General features: G+C 40.6%; 1 protein-coding gene across 3 annotated transcripts in view; it reads left to right on the plus strand.

Moving 5' to 3' along the window:
• glra2 (glycine receptor, alpha 2) overlaps window positions 1–16,268 on the plus strand; it is a 225,233-nt gene that overhangs the window by 122,837 nt on the left and 86,128 nt on the right. For all 3 annotated transcript variants that reach the window (XM_028800850.2, XM_028800851.2, XM_051927231.1), the window contains one exon: window positions 6,386–6,468. In XM_028800850.2, the coding sequence (XP_028656683.1) occupies window positions 6,386–6,468 (83 nt within the window). The remainder of the gene's footprint in view (window positions 1–6,385; window positions 6,469–16,268) is intronic.

Genomic DNA, 16,268 nt, shown 5'->3' on the forward strand with positions numbered 1-16,268 from the left:
GAGAGAGAAAACGAGAGCGAACGAGCGAGAGAGAGAGAGAGAGAGAGTGCGCGTGAGCAAACGAGAGAGAGAGTGAGTGAGAGAGCCCAAGCAGAAGAAGTAAACATTACAGAAAAAAATTTCCTCGTGTACGACACGCACCAGATTTTCTAATGCTAATTATCGGGAAAAAATGTGTGTGTGGTACACAGGTAAATACGGTAGTATAATAACACAATTAAATCATCACTGGTGCAGACAACTTGGTTTAGAAGTCACATAATTTAAACAATAGAGATCATCATCCTGGGCTTTCAGTTGACTGTGGTCTAAATGCTCCTTATCTGGAAGGTCCAGCATGTGGTGAGTCAGTATGGCAGCCTAACCTACACTCTTAACAATAAAGGTGCCAGAGTTCTTCTATGGAGTGATGCCAGAGGGGAACAATTTTTAATTTTCAAAAGGCCCATCCACATAAATGATCTGGAAAGAAGCTTTAATTTATTTAGATCTGTTAACAGGTTCCACACAGTAAATAACTGGAACTAGATTAGGTTGTCATGATTAGAAGGGGACACTCACTGCATACTTACAGTAACACAGGATAAGTTCATGTTTTCTTTATCTGTTAGTCTCCTGTGAGGTAGCCTACCATACATTAAAGATTTTAGGTCTTTTTCATACATATTTGGGAGCACAAAGAACCAATTTCATATGCAAAGAGCCCTTCCCAGAATAGAATGGTGCCCCATCAATTAATGATTCTATGAGGAGCCACACTGCTCAATAAAGACAAATAAAATTCCATTTTTAAGAGTGTATATAATGAAGTCAGAAATGGAGACAAGAAAATATCCCTTGAAATCCAAGTAAATCAATCATTAAGAAATGGAAAGAGTTGGCAAAGCTGTAGATCTGCTAGAGCTGGCCATCCACAAAAGCTGACTGACTGTGTGAGAAGAAGACTAGGGAACTCTGAAGGAGTTACAAGCTACAGGGATTCAGATTGGAGAGACTGTGCAGACAACAACAGATGTCTGAACGCTTCACCGATCACAGCTTTATGGGAGATTGGCATAGAGAAAGACACTGTAAAAAAATAAATAAATCAATACAACCAGACTTCTGTGAAGCCTGATGGTTTTAGCACCATGCTATGGGGATGCTTTTCTGCAGCAGGCCCTGGAAGGTTCGTGACAGTAGTGGACAAATCAATAATGAATATACAGGGTAATCTTGGAGGAAAACCTGAAGCAGTCTGCAAGAAACCTGAGCCATGCTGGAAGATTAGTTTTCCACCAAGACAAGCATAAAGCAAAAGCTACATAGGAATGCCTTAAAACAATGTTAACGTCCTACAGTGGCCAAGTCAGAATCCAGATCTCAACCCCATATGACAATTTGTGGCTGAACTTGACAAAGGCTCTTCACTCACAATTCCCATACAACCTGATATAACTTGAGCAGTTTAGCAACAATGACTGGGGAAAAATGTCAGGGTCCAGATGTGCAAAGCTGATAAAGAGAGACCTGTGTGCACAGACTCAAGGCTGTCATGGCTGTCAAAAGTGAATCTTCTACATGCTAATGTAAAGTGGGTGAATGCCTATGTGATGAATTATTAAAATGAGGAGAAGGACAATCTTTAGTGCAGGAATAACAGGAATTTACCACAGTCTCATGATTTGACCTATCCTCCTGCAGAATTTCCTGTATTGGCTTTTCTATTACAGGCATCCTGAAGCCTGTCACATGACAGGAACCAAATCTGGACAGGAAGCTAATTAATCAGGATTCATGTACTTCAAGAGCAACTCCTTGTCACTCACAGAGACAAAGTGCTCCGTTCCTTGGAGCAGGCTTTCCCAGTCTCACAATATGCTGCAGAGCAAATACTCCCAACACATTTACAAATTTACACAAACTGTTGTGGGAATCTGGAACAAACCACAGAAACATGTAGTGGAAACAGAAACCTTGACAACCTTTAAGAAAAATCTGGATGAGATATTGGGATAGATTAGCTATTCACTAAACACACGGGCTTGATGGACTGAATGGTCTCCCTTCGTGTGTCAAAGTTCTTATGTTATTATTAACAAACGGTCAGCCATAAGTCAAGTCAAGTTAAGTTTATTGTCCTGTGAGCATAATGCAATGAAATTTTTACTGTCATGCCTCCTCAGAATAGTAGAAAAAATACAGTAAAATGAATAAATAAAGAGTATATATAGCATGCAACATACTGTATATCTGGATGAGATATTGGGACAGCTTAGCTACGAGCTTGATGGACTGAATGGTTTCCTCTCATTTGTCAAATTTGTTATGTTCTTTTATATATATATTTTATATATATACTAGTCATTAAGCCCGTTACAATAACGGGCGCTAGAACAGTAGTGCATAAATATTAGTAGGAACAGTCTGTATTAAATGGCAAGGGACCTTGACCTCATTCTTTTTGTTGGTCGTATTTTTCTTTGTCTTTCAGCCTTTCTTTTGTTGATGTTTACTTGCTGAGCTGACTGTTCTTCATGGGCTGCCGCCGTGTATTGTGTGTCTTTAATTTTCTGTGACAGTAATACAGGTACTGTCTTGTACGTCTGCTGGCTTGTACGTCCGTAATATACCTTTAATTTTTTCTGGCGGTAATACAGGCGTGCACGTTGGTAATATGCCTTTAATTTTCTCTGACAGTAATATTGGCTTGTATGTGGCTGTAATATGCGTCACTGTATTGTATACCTTTAATTTCCTCTCGCAGTAATACTGGTTTGTATTTCCGCAAAATGCCTGTAATTTTCCCTGACAGTAATATTGCGCATCACACCGTGCCCCGCGCATGCGCACTTCACCAGAAGACACACACACACGGACACCTGGACGCACACAGGGATTTTATTAAAGAGGATATATAGTGACGTGTGAGTCGGTGTATTGCACTGCAAAGACGAGGCTGAGTCTTAGTACTTTATTCAACTCGAAACAGGAACAGCAAGGTTATTTATTGTAGCGGGATCTACCATTCTACTAAAGACAGACACAGCAAACAGGCAGGGTCAGAGCCAGGTCAATGGCCGAGTTATCATATTCCCTGCATCACCCATTGGGCGACCGGCACTTTGCGAGTGGCACAAGTCAGCTTGTAGTTATTTCTGTGGCGTTGCATATCTCGTTGACGGACAGGCAAACCTTAAAAGATCCTGTTGGGGAGGGTCTCAAAGAGTTCAGAAGTCTCACTATATATATATATATATATATATATATATATATTTATATATATATATATAGTGAATAAGGCGCTATATAAGCATCTGACCCAGCACAGACTAACACTGAGGCACGTATAAATTGAACACAACTCTTTATTTTTTCTCTTCAGCCGTGGGGCACGTCTTCCCCGTGTCCCACAGGCCCAACACAGTCCCACAAGCACTTAACACAACACAAATCTTTTTCTTCACCTGTGGGGCACGTCTTCCCCGTGAACCCCCCAGGTATAACACAGTCCCAAAGTACCTCTTTCTCAAGACAGCAATCCTTCCGTTGGCACCACCACTCCTCTCAAGCACCTCGTCCTCTTCCTCCCGATTCTGGCCCTGAGTGGTGGTTGCTGGCTCCTTTTATGGCCCTCCCAGGAGTGCTCTTGGTGCTTGCTCACCTGTTCCCAATTGCATTCCTGTGTGGGGCCCATAATTAGACCAGCTGGGCTTAACTATCTCTGCTTCGCCCCCTGGCGGCCATCCCAGGTCCCCACAGGGTTGGGAAGAACTCCATCTCCCATGAAACCCTGTGGGAAACTGAGGCATCATCATTAACCAGGGAGGCTGCCACCAAGTGTCCCAGGGGAGGTATTGAGGAGTCCATGGCTGCTCCCCCGGAATACAAGTAGAAGGGACATCCTGGCCGGGCATGAACCCTGGCCATCCTCCATAATATATATATATATTGTCACAAAAAGACCCCAGACAGTCAAAAAGGTTTGGGGCAGCCACCCGTATATTATGATCCTGGCTGCAAAAATGATTGAGTAGTTCACAAGACTGAGTCCAAAACAGAACTGAATACGCGGAGGTAAGATGGCGGTTTTTAAGGGCTGGTGGAGGAAATGTTTTCGGGACAGGAAGTGACATCATCAGAGGCACAGGACCCGGAAGTGATGTCATCAGAGGCACCGGGACCTGGTGGGATTTCCCAGGAATGGTCTGCAAGGAACTGTGAGAGACAGTCAGCACACTCCGCCACCCCCTGATCTGATCTGATTTAGTATTACAATTACTCAAGTCCTTTAGCTGCCTCCTAATCGTACGTGTGTGACAATATACATATATGTATATATATATTTATTTATATAGTAATAAAAAATAGGCAGTAGACAGAAAAAGGTTTGGGGATGGCCACCCCGTATACCGAAAAATCATCAAAATAAAGAAAGCATGTCTTTTTGCAATGCAGAGTTCAAAACCAAACTAAGTAACAGGATGAATCTGGGCACTAAATATGGTGGATTAAAGGGGGAGCTGGAGTCAGGGAGACCAGAACAGGAACAGAGGTGGCAGGTAGATGGATTCTGGATATCGGAAGTGACATCATCAAAAGGTGCCTGAAGTTGCATCATCAGTGGGTGAACTGGTGGTGATGTCACTGAGAGGGGTGGTCTTCAACTGGTCTGCAGAGGGACAAGAGAAGAAAGAATCAGATGACAGCGCCAACCTCTGCTGTGGTTGAGAAATAACACTATTTGAGCCTGTAAACTGTCTCCCACACGTGTATGCCAGTATATATATATATATATATATATATATATATATATATATATATATATATATATATATATATATATATATATATATTCACGGCATTCGTAGTCTGTGTCACAATCTGATTGTAGGGGTGGTTACCTACCAGGTAACGCTTGTGGTTGGCCAGCAATCTGCTAACATCCGCCACGGTGCCCTCAGTTTGTGAGGAGCAGATCATAGAATGGTTGAAATAGTTTACTGTCAAATAAATGCAAAGAGTACACAACACGTGTTTCGCCCTCATTCTGAGCTCATCAGGCGTACACACTCCACTGCACTCCCTCTCGGGAATCGAACCTCGGACGTCAGCGCCAGAGGCGATGCCCCTAACGTTGCGCCACGGCGTGTGGTTCGTTTATTTGACAGCATGTAGATCGGGTAAACTATTTCAACCATTCTATGATCTGCTCCTCACAAACTGAGGGCACCGTGGCGGATGTTAGCAGATTGCTGGCCAACCACAAGCGTTACCTGGTAGGTAACCACCCATACAATCAGATTGTGACACAGACTTCGAATGCCGTGAATGTAATTACCCCGATCTACATGCTGTCAAATAAACGAACCACACGCCGTGGTGCAACGTTAGGGGCATCGCCTCTGGCGCTGACGTCCGAGGTTCGATTCCCGAGAGGGAGTGCAGTGGAGTGTGTACGCCTGATGAGCCCAGAATGAGGGCGAAACACATGTCGTGTACTCTTTGCATTTATTTGACAGTAAACTTTTTCAATATAGATATATATATATATATATATATATATATGTGTGTATATAGTATACATACATGTATTTGCAAGTATTATATATAAATACACACTGTTATGTTACAATATATCTTCTTATTGTTGACTGTTGGCTGCTGTTCAGGATGGCTGAGGTCTTTGTTAATGCTGTCTAATGCAGTAAGTGTTGTATATGTCCTTGACAGAAGGCAGCAGAGTGCCCATAATATTCTGTGTCACCTTTTCATATTTACGCATATTTCTGTCTCACACTTAAACAACAGAGTTGGGCTGTGGACAGAAGTGAATAAATACATTTTGTGTTATTGAAGTGAGAAATCATCATGAATTGAGATTCTGCACAGGGTTTCTGGGCTCACTTTCCATGATCGGGTGAGGAACTCAGGAACCCTGGAGGACTTTGGAGTAACCCCCTGCTTCTCCAGATTGAGAGGTGGTTTGGTTTTGCAGTTTTGATGCCCCTGGGCACCTCTCACGTGTGCCTATAATAACAGGCACAAATCACTGGAAACAGACCCAGGGCAGACTCAAGACACATTAGCAGAATTACACAGTACATGTCTTAACTGGCATCTGGGACATTTCTTGGAGAAGCTGCAAAAAATGTCTAAGAGACAGGATGGCCTGGGCAGGCAAATTTAAAATGTTGCCACCGTGATCCGCACTTACAGCAACAGACTGAAATGAACGAATGAATCAAAAATTGCAAAAGCTGAACTATAACAGACTACACGTTGTGAACACAATGCAGTCTCTGACATGATCAAGTAATGAAAAGTGTGGATTGTTTTCTTATCAAGTAATCTACTTTAAAGGCTTCTCATATTTGATTATATTTAATTTTGTTTTATTTTTCAGGCTGACTCTCATCCTCTCCTGTCCAATGGATTTAAAAAATTTCCCCATGGATATGCAAATCTGTGCCATGCAACTAGAGAGCTGTAAGTAATAATTATTATTGTTAATATTATTATTCAGTAATTGATCTGACTAATATGCAGTTTTCCAACCTTAAGTGTAAACCATTATAGATGTCAACTTCAGCACGGAGCTCATCTGTACCAGTCTTACACCGAAACAGCAGGGCGCAGGCCGGACTGAAGATGAACTCCCACCTTATCTTACCTGAGACAAATGTGTGGCGATGTGTCAGACCCTTGTGCTCCTTCTGTCTGCTGTCCCCTTCTGTGTTGTTTACTGTCCAGTGATGAATTCTAAGCTTCAGCCAGCGTGGCAGGTCATCACTAATCAAAGTCCAGTTGCATTTGAAATCAGCAAGTCAGGCTAAGCGGGCAGCAGTTTTTTGTGTCATCAATCAGTGTGATTGAGATTGTCTGCGACATCACGAATTACCTTAGTAAATCTTAAAGGCACAATCATTTTCAAGCACGTCACTTTAAGTGAAACAACTTTTTTTTCAGTGTTAAGTCAGTTTTATTTTCCTGTCGCTACTCTTTTCTACAGTGCTGTCTGTGCTTCTAACGGCTTGAAAAGGAGCCTCCAAAAACAACATTTACATGTGCAAATAAATTGTACAGGCATAAAAAGAATGAAGGACAAATAAATAACAAAGATTTAAGTGTTGCTATTTGAATGAGAAAATGGTTCCAGCTAATTGCTAACCTTGTACATACTGTATATTTAATAAAGCATGAGCAAGTGTATGTTAAATTATGAATAACATCTCTAACCATTTGATTGGATCAATAAACATACAGAAGGCAGGATTTCTGAAACACACTCTTGGTGTCCACTTTATTAGGTACACCTACAGTATGATGTGTGGCCGTGCCCATTAGAAGCCTCACAATTTGTTGTCACATGATTTCAACAATGTGTGTACAGTGCAGCACAGGGATGCTGTTCTGGGTTGACTCCAGTGTGTCTGAAAATGGGTGCAGATTAGCTGGTGGTGGATCACCACTGTGAACAGCTCACTCCATCTCATCCCATAGATGTTTGACATGACTAACAACTGGAGACTAAAAAGGCTTTTGCATCAAGATTTATTTACTGTCATGCTTCTAGAAATATTTAAGAACATTTTTAGATCTGTGGTATACAGCGGGACAATATATTGATATTTTATATATTGATATTTATTTTCTTCTACTGCAATTGGCCTTAATGTTGTAATTTTTCAGTATTTGTTTTTGTGTTTGCTTTTTGGTTTCTAGATATTGCTAATGCCAATATTTTGAGTGCTGCCATTTTTGTTTACCGTTGCCTGGGTAACTCCTGATCATGCTGCCTACACTGCATCATGTGGTTCATCAGAAACTATAAAGCAAGCTGACATGATTCTCTAGTTACCGCAGCATTGGCATTGAAACGACTCTTGTGTTCGTGCTTATTCTAATTCCTGAATTTCTGGGTTTTTGACATTTAACTTTGATTATTTCTGACTGAAGATTTTTTGACAAGATGTTTTGGTACGTTGTCTTTTTTAATAACATCCTTGCGAGTATTTTTGTCTGTGCCCTTCATCTTCTGACTACTTTTCTTTTAAGAACAAACCAGTTTCCTCCTGCTTTGTGTAAACTCTGACCAGAACGTAGCACAAATATGTTCATTTTACAGAAAAAAGGATTGCACAATTAATTGACAACACAAAGATTAAAAAATGAGAATATGTATACAGAAGGTGTATGACTGAATTCCTTGAGGGATTCTGTGGGGGATGCTGGGAGTGTATGGCGTTGCAGTGTCCGCAATGTGTGTGCGACTCTGCCAGGGTTGTGCTTTGTCTCCTATCCTGTTTGTGATTTTCATGGACCAGGGTATTAAGTCGCAGCCAGAGAAGTGAAGGTGTTCAGTTTGGCGCCTTAGAATTGCATCACTATTTTTTGAAGACGATATGGTCCTGTTGGTTTCAACAGGCTGTAAACTCCAGCATGCACTGGATATTGATATAAAAGATATAAAAAGAAACCAAAGCAGGCAGAGGGACATTAGCCGTAGACCAGAACTAAAAAAGGCACACAATACAAAAGGGAAAATCCCAAAAGCCAAAGCAGAAGTCAGAAAACACAAAACCTCTAGACACCACGAGCAATGCTCAAGGGACATCACTTTCCTTTAAGGTTCCTCCATTCCCATTTTATGACTGTCATGTATCAATGATAGAAGGAGGCCTTTGCCAACAACTGGTAGATGGAAGCACTGAAGGCAAAGCCACAATCCATTCCTGACATAAAAGAGGAAAGACTTGGTGCAGAAGAATCTCCTTTGTTTTTCAGACATTATCGTGTAACTGTTTTAGGTCAAAACTTAACTGTCATCATGTTAGATGTACAGCAGGTAGCAAAGTACTTGTTTTTAAATTATGTACTGTAAATATTTTTGACTTTTTGTGTAACTTTTAACTTGTTTGTCTCTATGTGCTTTTATTTTTGCCTGTTATTGGATATACGTAGCTGAGAAGGCAAATTTAGTGCTTTTTTGTGTAAATATAAACATAAAGAAAAAATAAAAAAATGCATGCAGTGTATTATATTGTAAGAATAACAGACAAGATAAGGATGAAGAGTTGGTGTACCTTCTTGGTGAAACAAAAGAGAAAATGTGATTCAAGTCCAAAATGTCCACAGTCACATTCAGGTTCTGCTAGTAATGACGCTCTGAGCAGGAGGTCTGTCTCTCTCAGTTGTGGAGCCAAAAGAAAACGGTCACTTCTTGTCTTTGGCCGGCTTATGTATTGGACATCCTGCAAGGAATGGAGCTTTGCAGTTTGTAAAGGAAGTGGCGTCAGTCAGCTTCTTAACGAGAGACAAGGAAGAAGGAGTTAGAACCACTTGGAGTGCAATGGTATTGCTTACCTAATGGCAGAGCCATGGGCCCCTGGGCCTGACATGACACCAGACAAGGCATGACACTCCCTGAATCCCTGCCGCCAATCAGAACCAACCTACAGACATGTCAAGTAAAAATGCATTATTCAGCCAAGTGCTGATGTTTATTTGTATTTGTATTTACAGGAAATCAAGCACAATCTCCTCACTATACCAACCGAGGAGACAGCACATACAGTACTACATAATTTACACAACAGTAATTTGAGTTGACATTATTGTGCTTTAGGAGTTGGTAATTGAGGAAAAGGTCCATAATAAAACACAAATGCATGCCTTGCAGTAATATGAATTGAGAAATAAAGAACTCAAGCATCATTTAGCTGCCTTCATTTCCTACAAGTGATCATAAAAATCACAGTCACTAGTGTGTCTGGACAAGACTGTTCTCAGTAAAACTGGACAAATGGTATAGTGCTGCATTTTGTTAACGTGTAATCAACTAGTGTTGGATCTATTATCTATTAATCGTGATTAATCTCAGACAATCACAACAATCACATTGTTATGCGCAAAATTCATAATGAACTCAAAAGTAGAGTATTGCGTGTATTTGGTTTGCAAACACTTTAAACAAATAAGATGCTTTTTAACAGCAGTATTCCCTTTACATACTGTAGTAGCAGTTAAAATATTTCTTGTAAATCTCAACTTAAACATTAATGTAATCAAATCAAATATAAAACCACAGCTATTTGCCACTGCCAGGACAGTAACGTTTTATCTAGTTTGTTATAGAAAAACAAGTTACCCACAGAGTCCAGAGCCACGATCACAACATTATAACAGGCACCTTCTGAGGGACAGCAAGTTAACATTTCTAAATCTGTTTTCTTTTTTATCTGAAGAAATACCAGCAGTAACATTATCTTTTATCAGGGAACAGCATTAACAGTCTATGTCTATTTTCAGTAGCAACTCTTTTGATGGCGAATATTTTTTCGAAATAAACTCAGTTTTCTGAAAAGAGCACAAAGCTACGATTTCACACATAAATCAACATAAAACGTCTGTTACAGCCTGTTGTGCCTGATGTCGGCACCTGTTTGCAGTTTGCGGCGGCTCGATGGCCAACAGGAATGCACGGTGGGCTGGCTGTCTTTGTGAGACAGGTGCGTGTGGGTGGTAGTTGCAGTGAGATGCAATATGGTTTGTACCTCCTGTCATCGTAAGTGTCTGTCCTCCCAGGCGAACGTTGCCATAGGTGCATCAGTCTACATGAACGTGTTCAGCACCATGGTCAGCTGGGGACCAATCAGCTGATGCCGGTACCTCACCTTCGTTTTCTCCACATCACTTGCATCAAAATTGGAGTCCGAAAAATTGGAGTCTGATTCAGCGATAATACGAAAAAAGTCATCCACGGATTATTTGGCTTTGTGCATTCACATGCCATTTTAGAAGCTGTTTGCTCTTCGCTACTTATGCACATGCCTTCCTTCTAGCAAAAGTGTATCGAAAAGCTCATAGTTGCTCATAGTGTGACTGTGATCAGCTCGGATTTGTTTTTGCGGCGAACTACCACAGTGGTGAGAGCCCGCGCTTGGCCCAGCAACCAACAGGTTATCTTCCATAGATGTGGTGATCGCACTTTGGGACGCTCTTTGGCATGTTGTCCCTTTGGTGGCAGCCCCAAAAGAGTTTGGAAACCTTACAAGATGTATATGTGATACAGTACCTGCCAAATAATACAAAGAGTACATGACATACTGTATGTTTCGACCTAAATAGGGCTCATTGGTGTACGTACCTTTGCTTCCCCTTACATAGATCAAACCATGAATGTCAGTGCCTGAGGCACTGTGCCATGGCAGCTGGTTCACTTATTTGACAGGGTGAAGATCGGAGTATTAAATTCATAGGTCTAAACCAAAATCTGATTATTTGCGTCAACTACCAGGTAACTCTTTCTGTTATCTGCTTCTCGCAACTGAGAGGACATAGTGGATGTTTTTTTGTCAAGTGGCTGACCAGCCACAAGTGTTACCTGGTAGGTAACCATCCAAATAATTCAGACCTATAAATATACGTACATATATATCTTATATATAAACGTCTATGCGTGGAAGTGTGTTAGTCTGTCCGGCCCAGAAGTGAGGGTTGGAATCGGGGTAAAGGCTCCGTCTCCAAGTAAACACAACACAAGCAAGGCCAGCACATCAGCAAAACGAAACCTCCGAAGAAAAGACAAAGTCACTTAGCCGCTAACATCTGCAAAATGGTTTCCCTTTTACCTTTCCTCCCCCAGCTCATGCACAAGCGAGGCAAGCACATAGTAGCAGAACCCAGAATTGCCTTGGCAAGTAGTTTTAGGGCAGGACTATCTAACTTCTATAAATGAGATTTATTACAATATTACAAAGAAAGGCACTGTGCTTAAAACTCACTATATTAAAAAGGAAACACCCTCCCTGAAGGCACCCCTGAAGTCAAAATTGTGGGTTCCAAACTGATCTATTCTCTAAATTCTGAGATGTTCCCTGCAGGTTTGCAGCTGAAATTCTGCACACAGAGTTGGTGACCCAGTCAGAATTAACATGCTCACCAATGCTGAGAAATACATGCAGATTCTCATCCATCACACAATAACATCAGGGGGTCTGATTGATCCCAGCTTCATTGTGCACCAGGATAATAAACTAAAATAACCAACCAAGGTCATAAAGGACTATCTCAAGGGAATCTGCAGCAGATAATATGGCCTGTATAGCGCTCTGATCTCCACACCATTAAGGCTTTGCCTAAGTCCTTTGCACTGTGCTATAAACTGAATATTCCGCATACAATACAATACAATACAATACAGTTTATTTTTGTATAGCCCAAAATCACACAGGAAGTGGGCTTTAACAGGCCCTGCCTCTTGACAGCCCCCCAGCCTTGACTCTCTAAGAAGACAAGGAAAAACTCCCAAAAAAACCCTTATAAGAAAAAAATGGAAGAAACCTTGGGAAAGGCAGTTCAAAGAGAGACCCCTTTCCAGGTAGGCTGGGCGTGCAGTGGGTGTCAAAAGTGTCCAAAAACATACAGTATATGTTTTCTAGTCAAGCAATTTTATATTTGAAATTTGTCCACCATCTTTATATTTCTGCAGTGAGCAAATGTTTTCTCTAAGTGGTCTGTGTGAATTACAAAAATAAGAATTAGTTATTGCAAAACCAGCAAGCCCGCGATTCTCGAAAGAATCGCAAATCCAAGAATGGCAATCACAGGTTTCCATCCAAGGAGTTTTTGCGAAAAAATATTTAGCGCTTCAAATTTTTTTACCGATATGGCTGATGGAAATGCTAATTATCGTTAAAATGTTGTAAATGTCGACATAATATTTTTCCGTTTAACTTTAGCGCATAAATTCCATATCGATACTTCAGATGTCGCAAAAACTACATTGGAAACACTTTTTGTCGGAAAAAAGGGCTTTAACGCAAATAAATGTGTCACATTTTCATCACGTGCAATCAAAACGAGAATATGGAGCGGTTCGCATGGTCTGATGAAGAGAGGTTTTTTTTGATTAAACGTCGTTATTTTGTATTAATTCAAATTTCAGTTTTAATTAAAAACCTTAAGGGAAGCAGGTTACAGAACTAATTCAGTTGTTATCGCACTGAGAAGGGATGTTGAAAGGTAGGCTCACCTGTACAGATCCGATGATGCAAACACAGCTGCATCATGGGCACTTCCAGGAGTGCCAACGCAAATGTCTCGTATCATGCACCTGTCATCAACAAGGGCCTGGAGAACAATAGATGGCCACCCTTTGCGATTAATGTAATCGCGGTAGCCTTCCGTCGGGGGAAGAATAGGCACATGCGTGCCATCCAGCGCACCGTAAATCTGTGGCACAAGATGCACCAAGGAATTGCGGTATGCAATTTCATTGGCCTCCGTTACAGTCGGAAGTCTGATATAACGCCGCATTCATTTTTCTTTAATAGCGGTGCACACAGCATATACACATCGATGGACGGTAGTTTTACTAACCCCGAAAGTTTCTCCAATTACTCTATACTCGGCGCAGGTTGTCAGCTTGTAAAGGGCGATGGCAATCCGCTTTTGGGTTGGAACCGGTGGTCGGTGGCAACCTGTGATAGGCGCAACATCAGGACTGATGAATCCATACAACATCTCAAACGTCGGCCGTGTCATTATAAAATGTTGCAGCCAGAGATTTTCTGAGAAGTGTCTCTCCACCACCTCCTCCCAGAAGGTCTTATTCCGTCGTCTCTCCCATACCCGTGGGTTTCGTCGCACTGGGGTACTTTCTTCGAGCTCTAGGGCTATCAGACAAGCAACTGCTTCATTCTGTTGTCGTCTCCGGATATTATGTATAATTCCAATTATTTGTGAAACTGAAATAACAGTAAGCTGGCAAATTTCAAAAAACTGTCTGAATAATCTCTCCATTTCTTTGTTTCTTTGTTTAGTGGAGGGTGTGTAACGTGGAAAACAAAAGGTAGATAATTTGCGACATACACAAAATTATGTATGGAAACGGCTCAAGGGCAGATTTTTTTCGCGATACAACAAAAGATATGCGACAGTTCGTTTTGGGGGGGGGGATGACGTCATCACGCACACCATTTTATCGATAAAAAGCCAGTTGGATGGAAACAGGCTGGAGACAGCAAATTTCGTACATTTTTTTTACGTATATTCTGTTTGTCGATAACAAAACGTTGCAAAAAACTGGATGGAAACTTTTCTGTTCCCTCCGATACTTGGAGGGATGGAATATCATGGAGGGTGGGCGCATCCTGGGAAAGTTCATTTAATTAAATAAACATATTTGTACTAAAGCGGTTTCTTTTTGGAGCTGTGACTCAGTTGTAGGCGCCTTTGTTTACTGTTTTTAGCCATGCAGTCTCATTTTTGTTTTTCTATGGCTGTGTCGTCAGCGAGAAGTGGCCATGGCGGCGGATCAGGCATGGAGGGCTACATTAGTAAACGAACGTGGTATATGCAGTGGTGTGGGCGGTCGCGTTTGGGCGGCTGTACACCCTGGCGTGCATGTATGCATGAGCTTCGAAGTCTGGACATCTGGGCGTGTGCCAATTAACTGTTATTTAATATCTATATGGGTCTTCAAAGCGATCACACTGGTAGGCGATTCGTGACATCCATATTACTAACCGAAGGTTCTAAACCGGATGGACGCAGGGCGCCTGTGTTTTCTGTGGCTGTGTCATTAGCTATGGGCGGGCTCGTTGCAGTGCGGCAGTGCACGTGCGCTTCGATGCGCCCTGCGTCCATCCGGTTTACAACCTTCGGTTAGTAATATGGATACCTTCAGCATCAAAGGGACAGGGAATCATAGTTTTGTACTGTTAATAATATTAGTCTAACTGTGTCTTTTGCCCACAGTTTAGCAGGCTCCTGAGAGGGGACCATCACTGTAGGAAACATCACTTAGTTTAATACTCCATTAAAACAGATCACCCATCTTTTTCCAATTTTATTTTTTTTATTTATTTATTTTTATTTTATTGATTTTATTTTTTTTAAAGTAAACCCTATAAAGCATCTTATGATGGTTCATACTGATAATGGTACTTTATTAAGTAAGTATTAATTAAATTAATAATTTGGTACTTTATTAAGTAAATATTAATTAAATGAATAATTGATACATCTTTTTGACTAAATCTAAGCTTTTATTTACCTTGCTACAGGCCACAACAAACACTTTTGAAATGTTAAATATCTTGCATGTACTGCAAAAGTTTAAGCCAGAGGAATAAAAAGTACTCTTGTAAGTAAACCCGTCCACTCCGATATTTTTTAACATTTTCTTTCCTGGTCACTCAAATTTGCATTTTGTTCCAATGGCAAAAATTGTGTTTAATTTCTGAGATAATGTACACATGCAATAGAATCAGATTAATTATTAAGTGCATAAAGATCCATTTACAAAATAAACAATACAACCTCTCTAATGAAAGAAATACATTTCACTTTTCAGTTATGCTGGAAACTGAATGAATGGATTGCTGGGGTAAAAAGCTTTCTTGTCCATAAATGTGACAAATTGAATGACACATTGAAAACATTATTGCACTAAGGTCTTAAAAATCTATTAAAAACAAGCTTAAAACAGACTCATTTCAAGTAAGGCTGTGGAACACTGCAAGCTGTAGAAATTCCCTCTGCAGAAATTGAATAAGGGTCATAAATCTGAAGCCTGTTTTGTACAAAGAGGACAAGGTGTGAAAATGTTTTAAATGGAAATGGCTCAATAACAATCGGTGAAGCATTTCTTCTCTAAGTCTAACCAAGTAAATATAAATGATTGAGGGGTGGAATAATGACCTGCCAAGACAGAAAAAAGATTTGGGGTATCATCCTGGTAAACCTCTTTTAATTTTGGGGACAAATTAAAAGTAAAAACATTGAAAAAATACAATCAGGACCATCATGGTCTTATCACAAGTCTTTAGAGCCAGCTCTTAAGTTCTCCAATGCTGATTTTCAAATGATCAGCTTCCAGACTAAGCTGCTTTTAAATAGTAAAACTGTTCTGAAAGGAAGTGACGTCAAACATCTTTCAGCCATTTGTTTTCAGGTCTATGGACAAAAAGTGAGAAGGAGTTAACAACTCTGCTGCTCTGGAATCATTTGTGTTCTCAGAACCCTAAAGATGCCCCATAGGTATGCATGTGTGATGAAGTACAATAAATATAAGAGGTCTAACAATGAGCTCTGCTTTTAGCTTTTCTATTAATCCTTCAAATAATTAAATGACTACAATTTTAATCTTTTCTTCTGTATGTATTCTGAGGCAGAAATATGTCATTGGGTGGATCAGCGCATGACTTTTGTTTTAATTTTGAAATGTTTTTTGAATATGACTCACCCCTGGAGACAAATAAAGTTTGTTCGTTCGTTGGAAT

This window comes from Erpetoichthys calabaricus, chromosome 4, assembly GCF_900747795.2.
Source record: "Erpetoichthys calabaricus chromosome 4, fErpCal1.3, whole genome shotgun sequence".
Classification (NCBI taxonomy): Eukaryota; Metazoa; Chordata; class Cladistia; order Polypteriformes; family Polypteridae; genus Erpetoichthys; species Erpetoichthys calabaricus.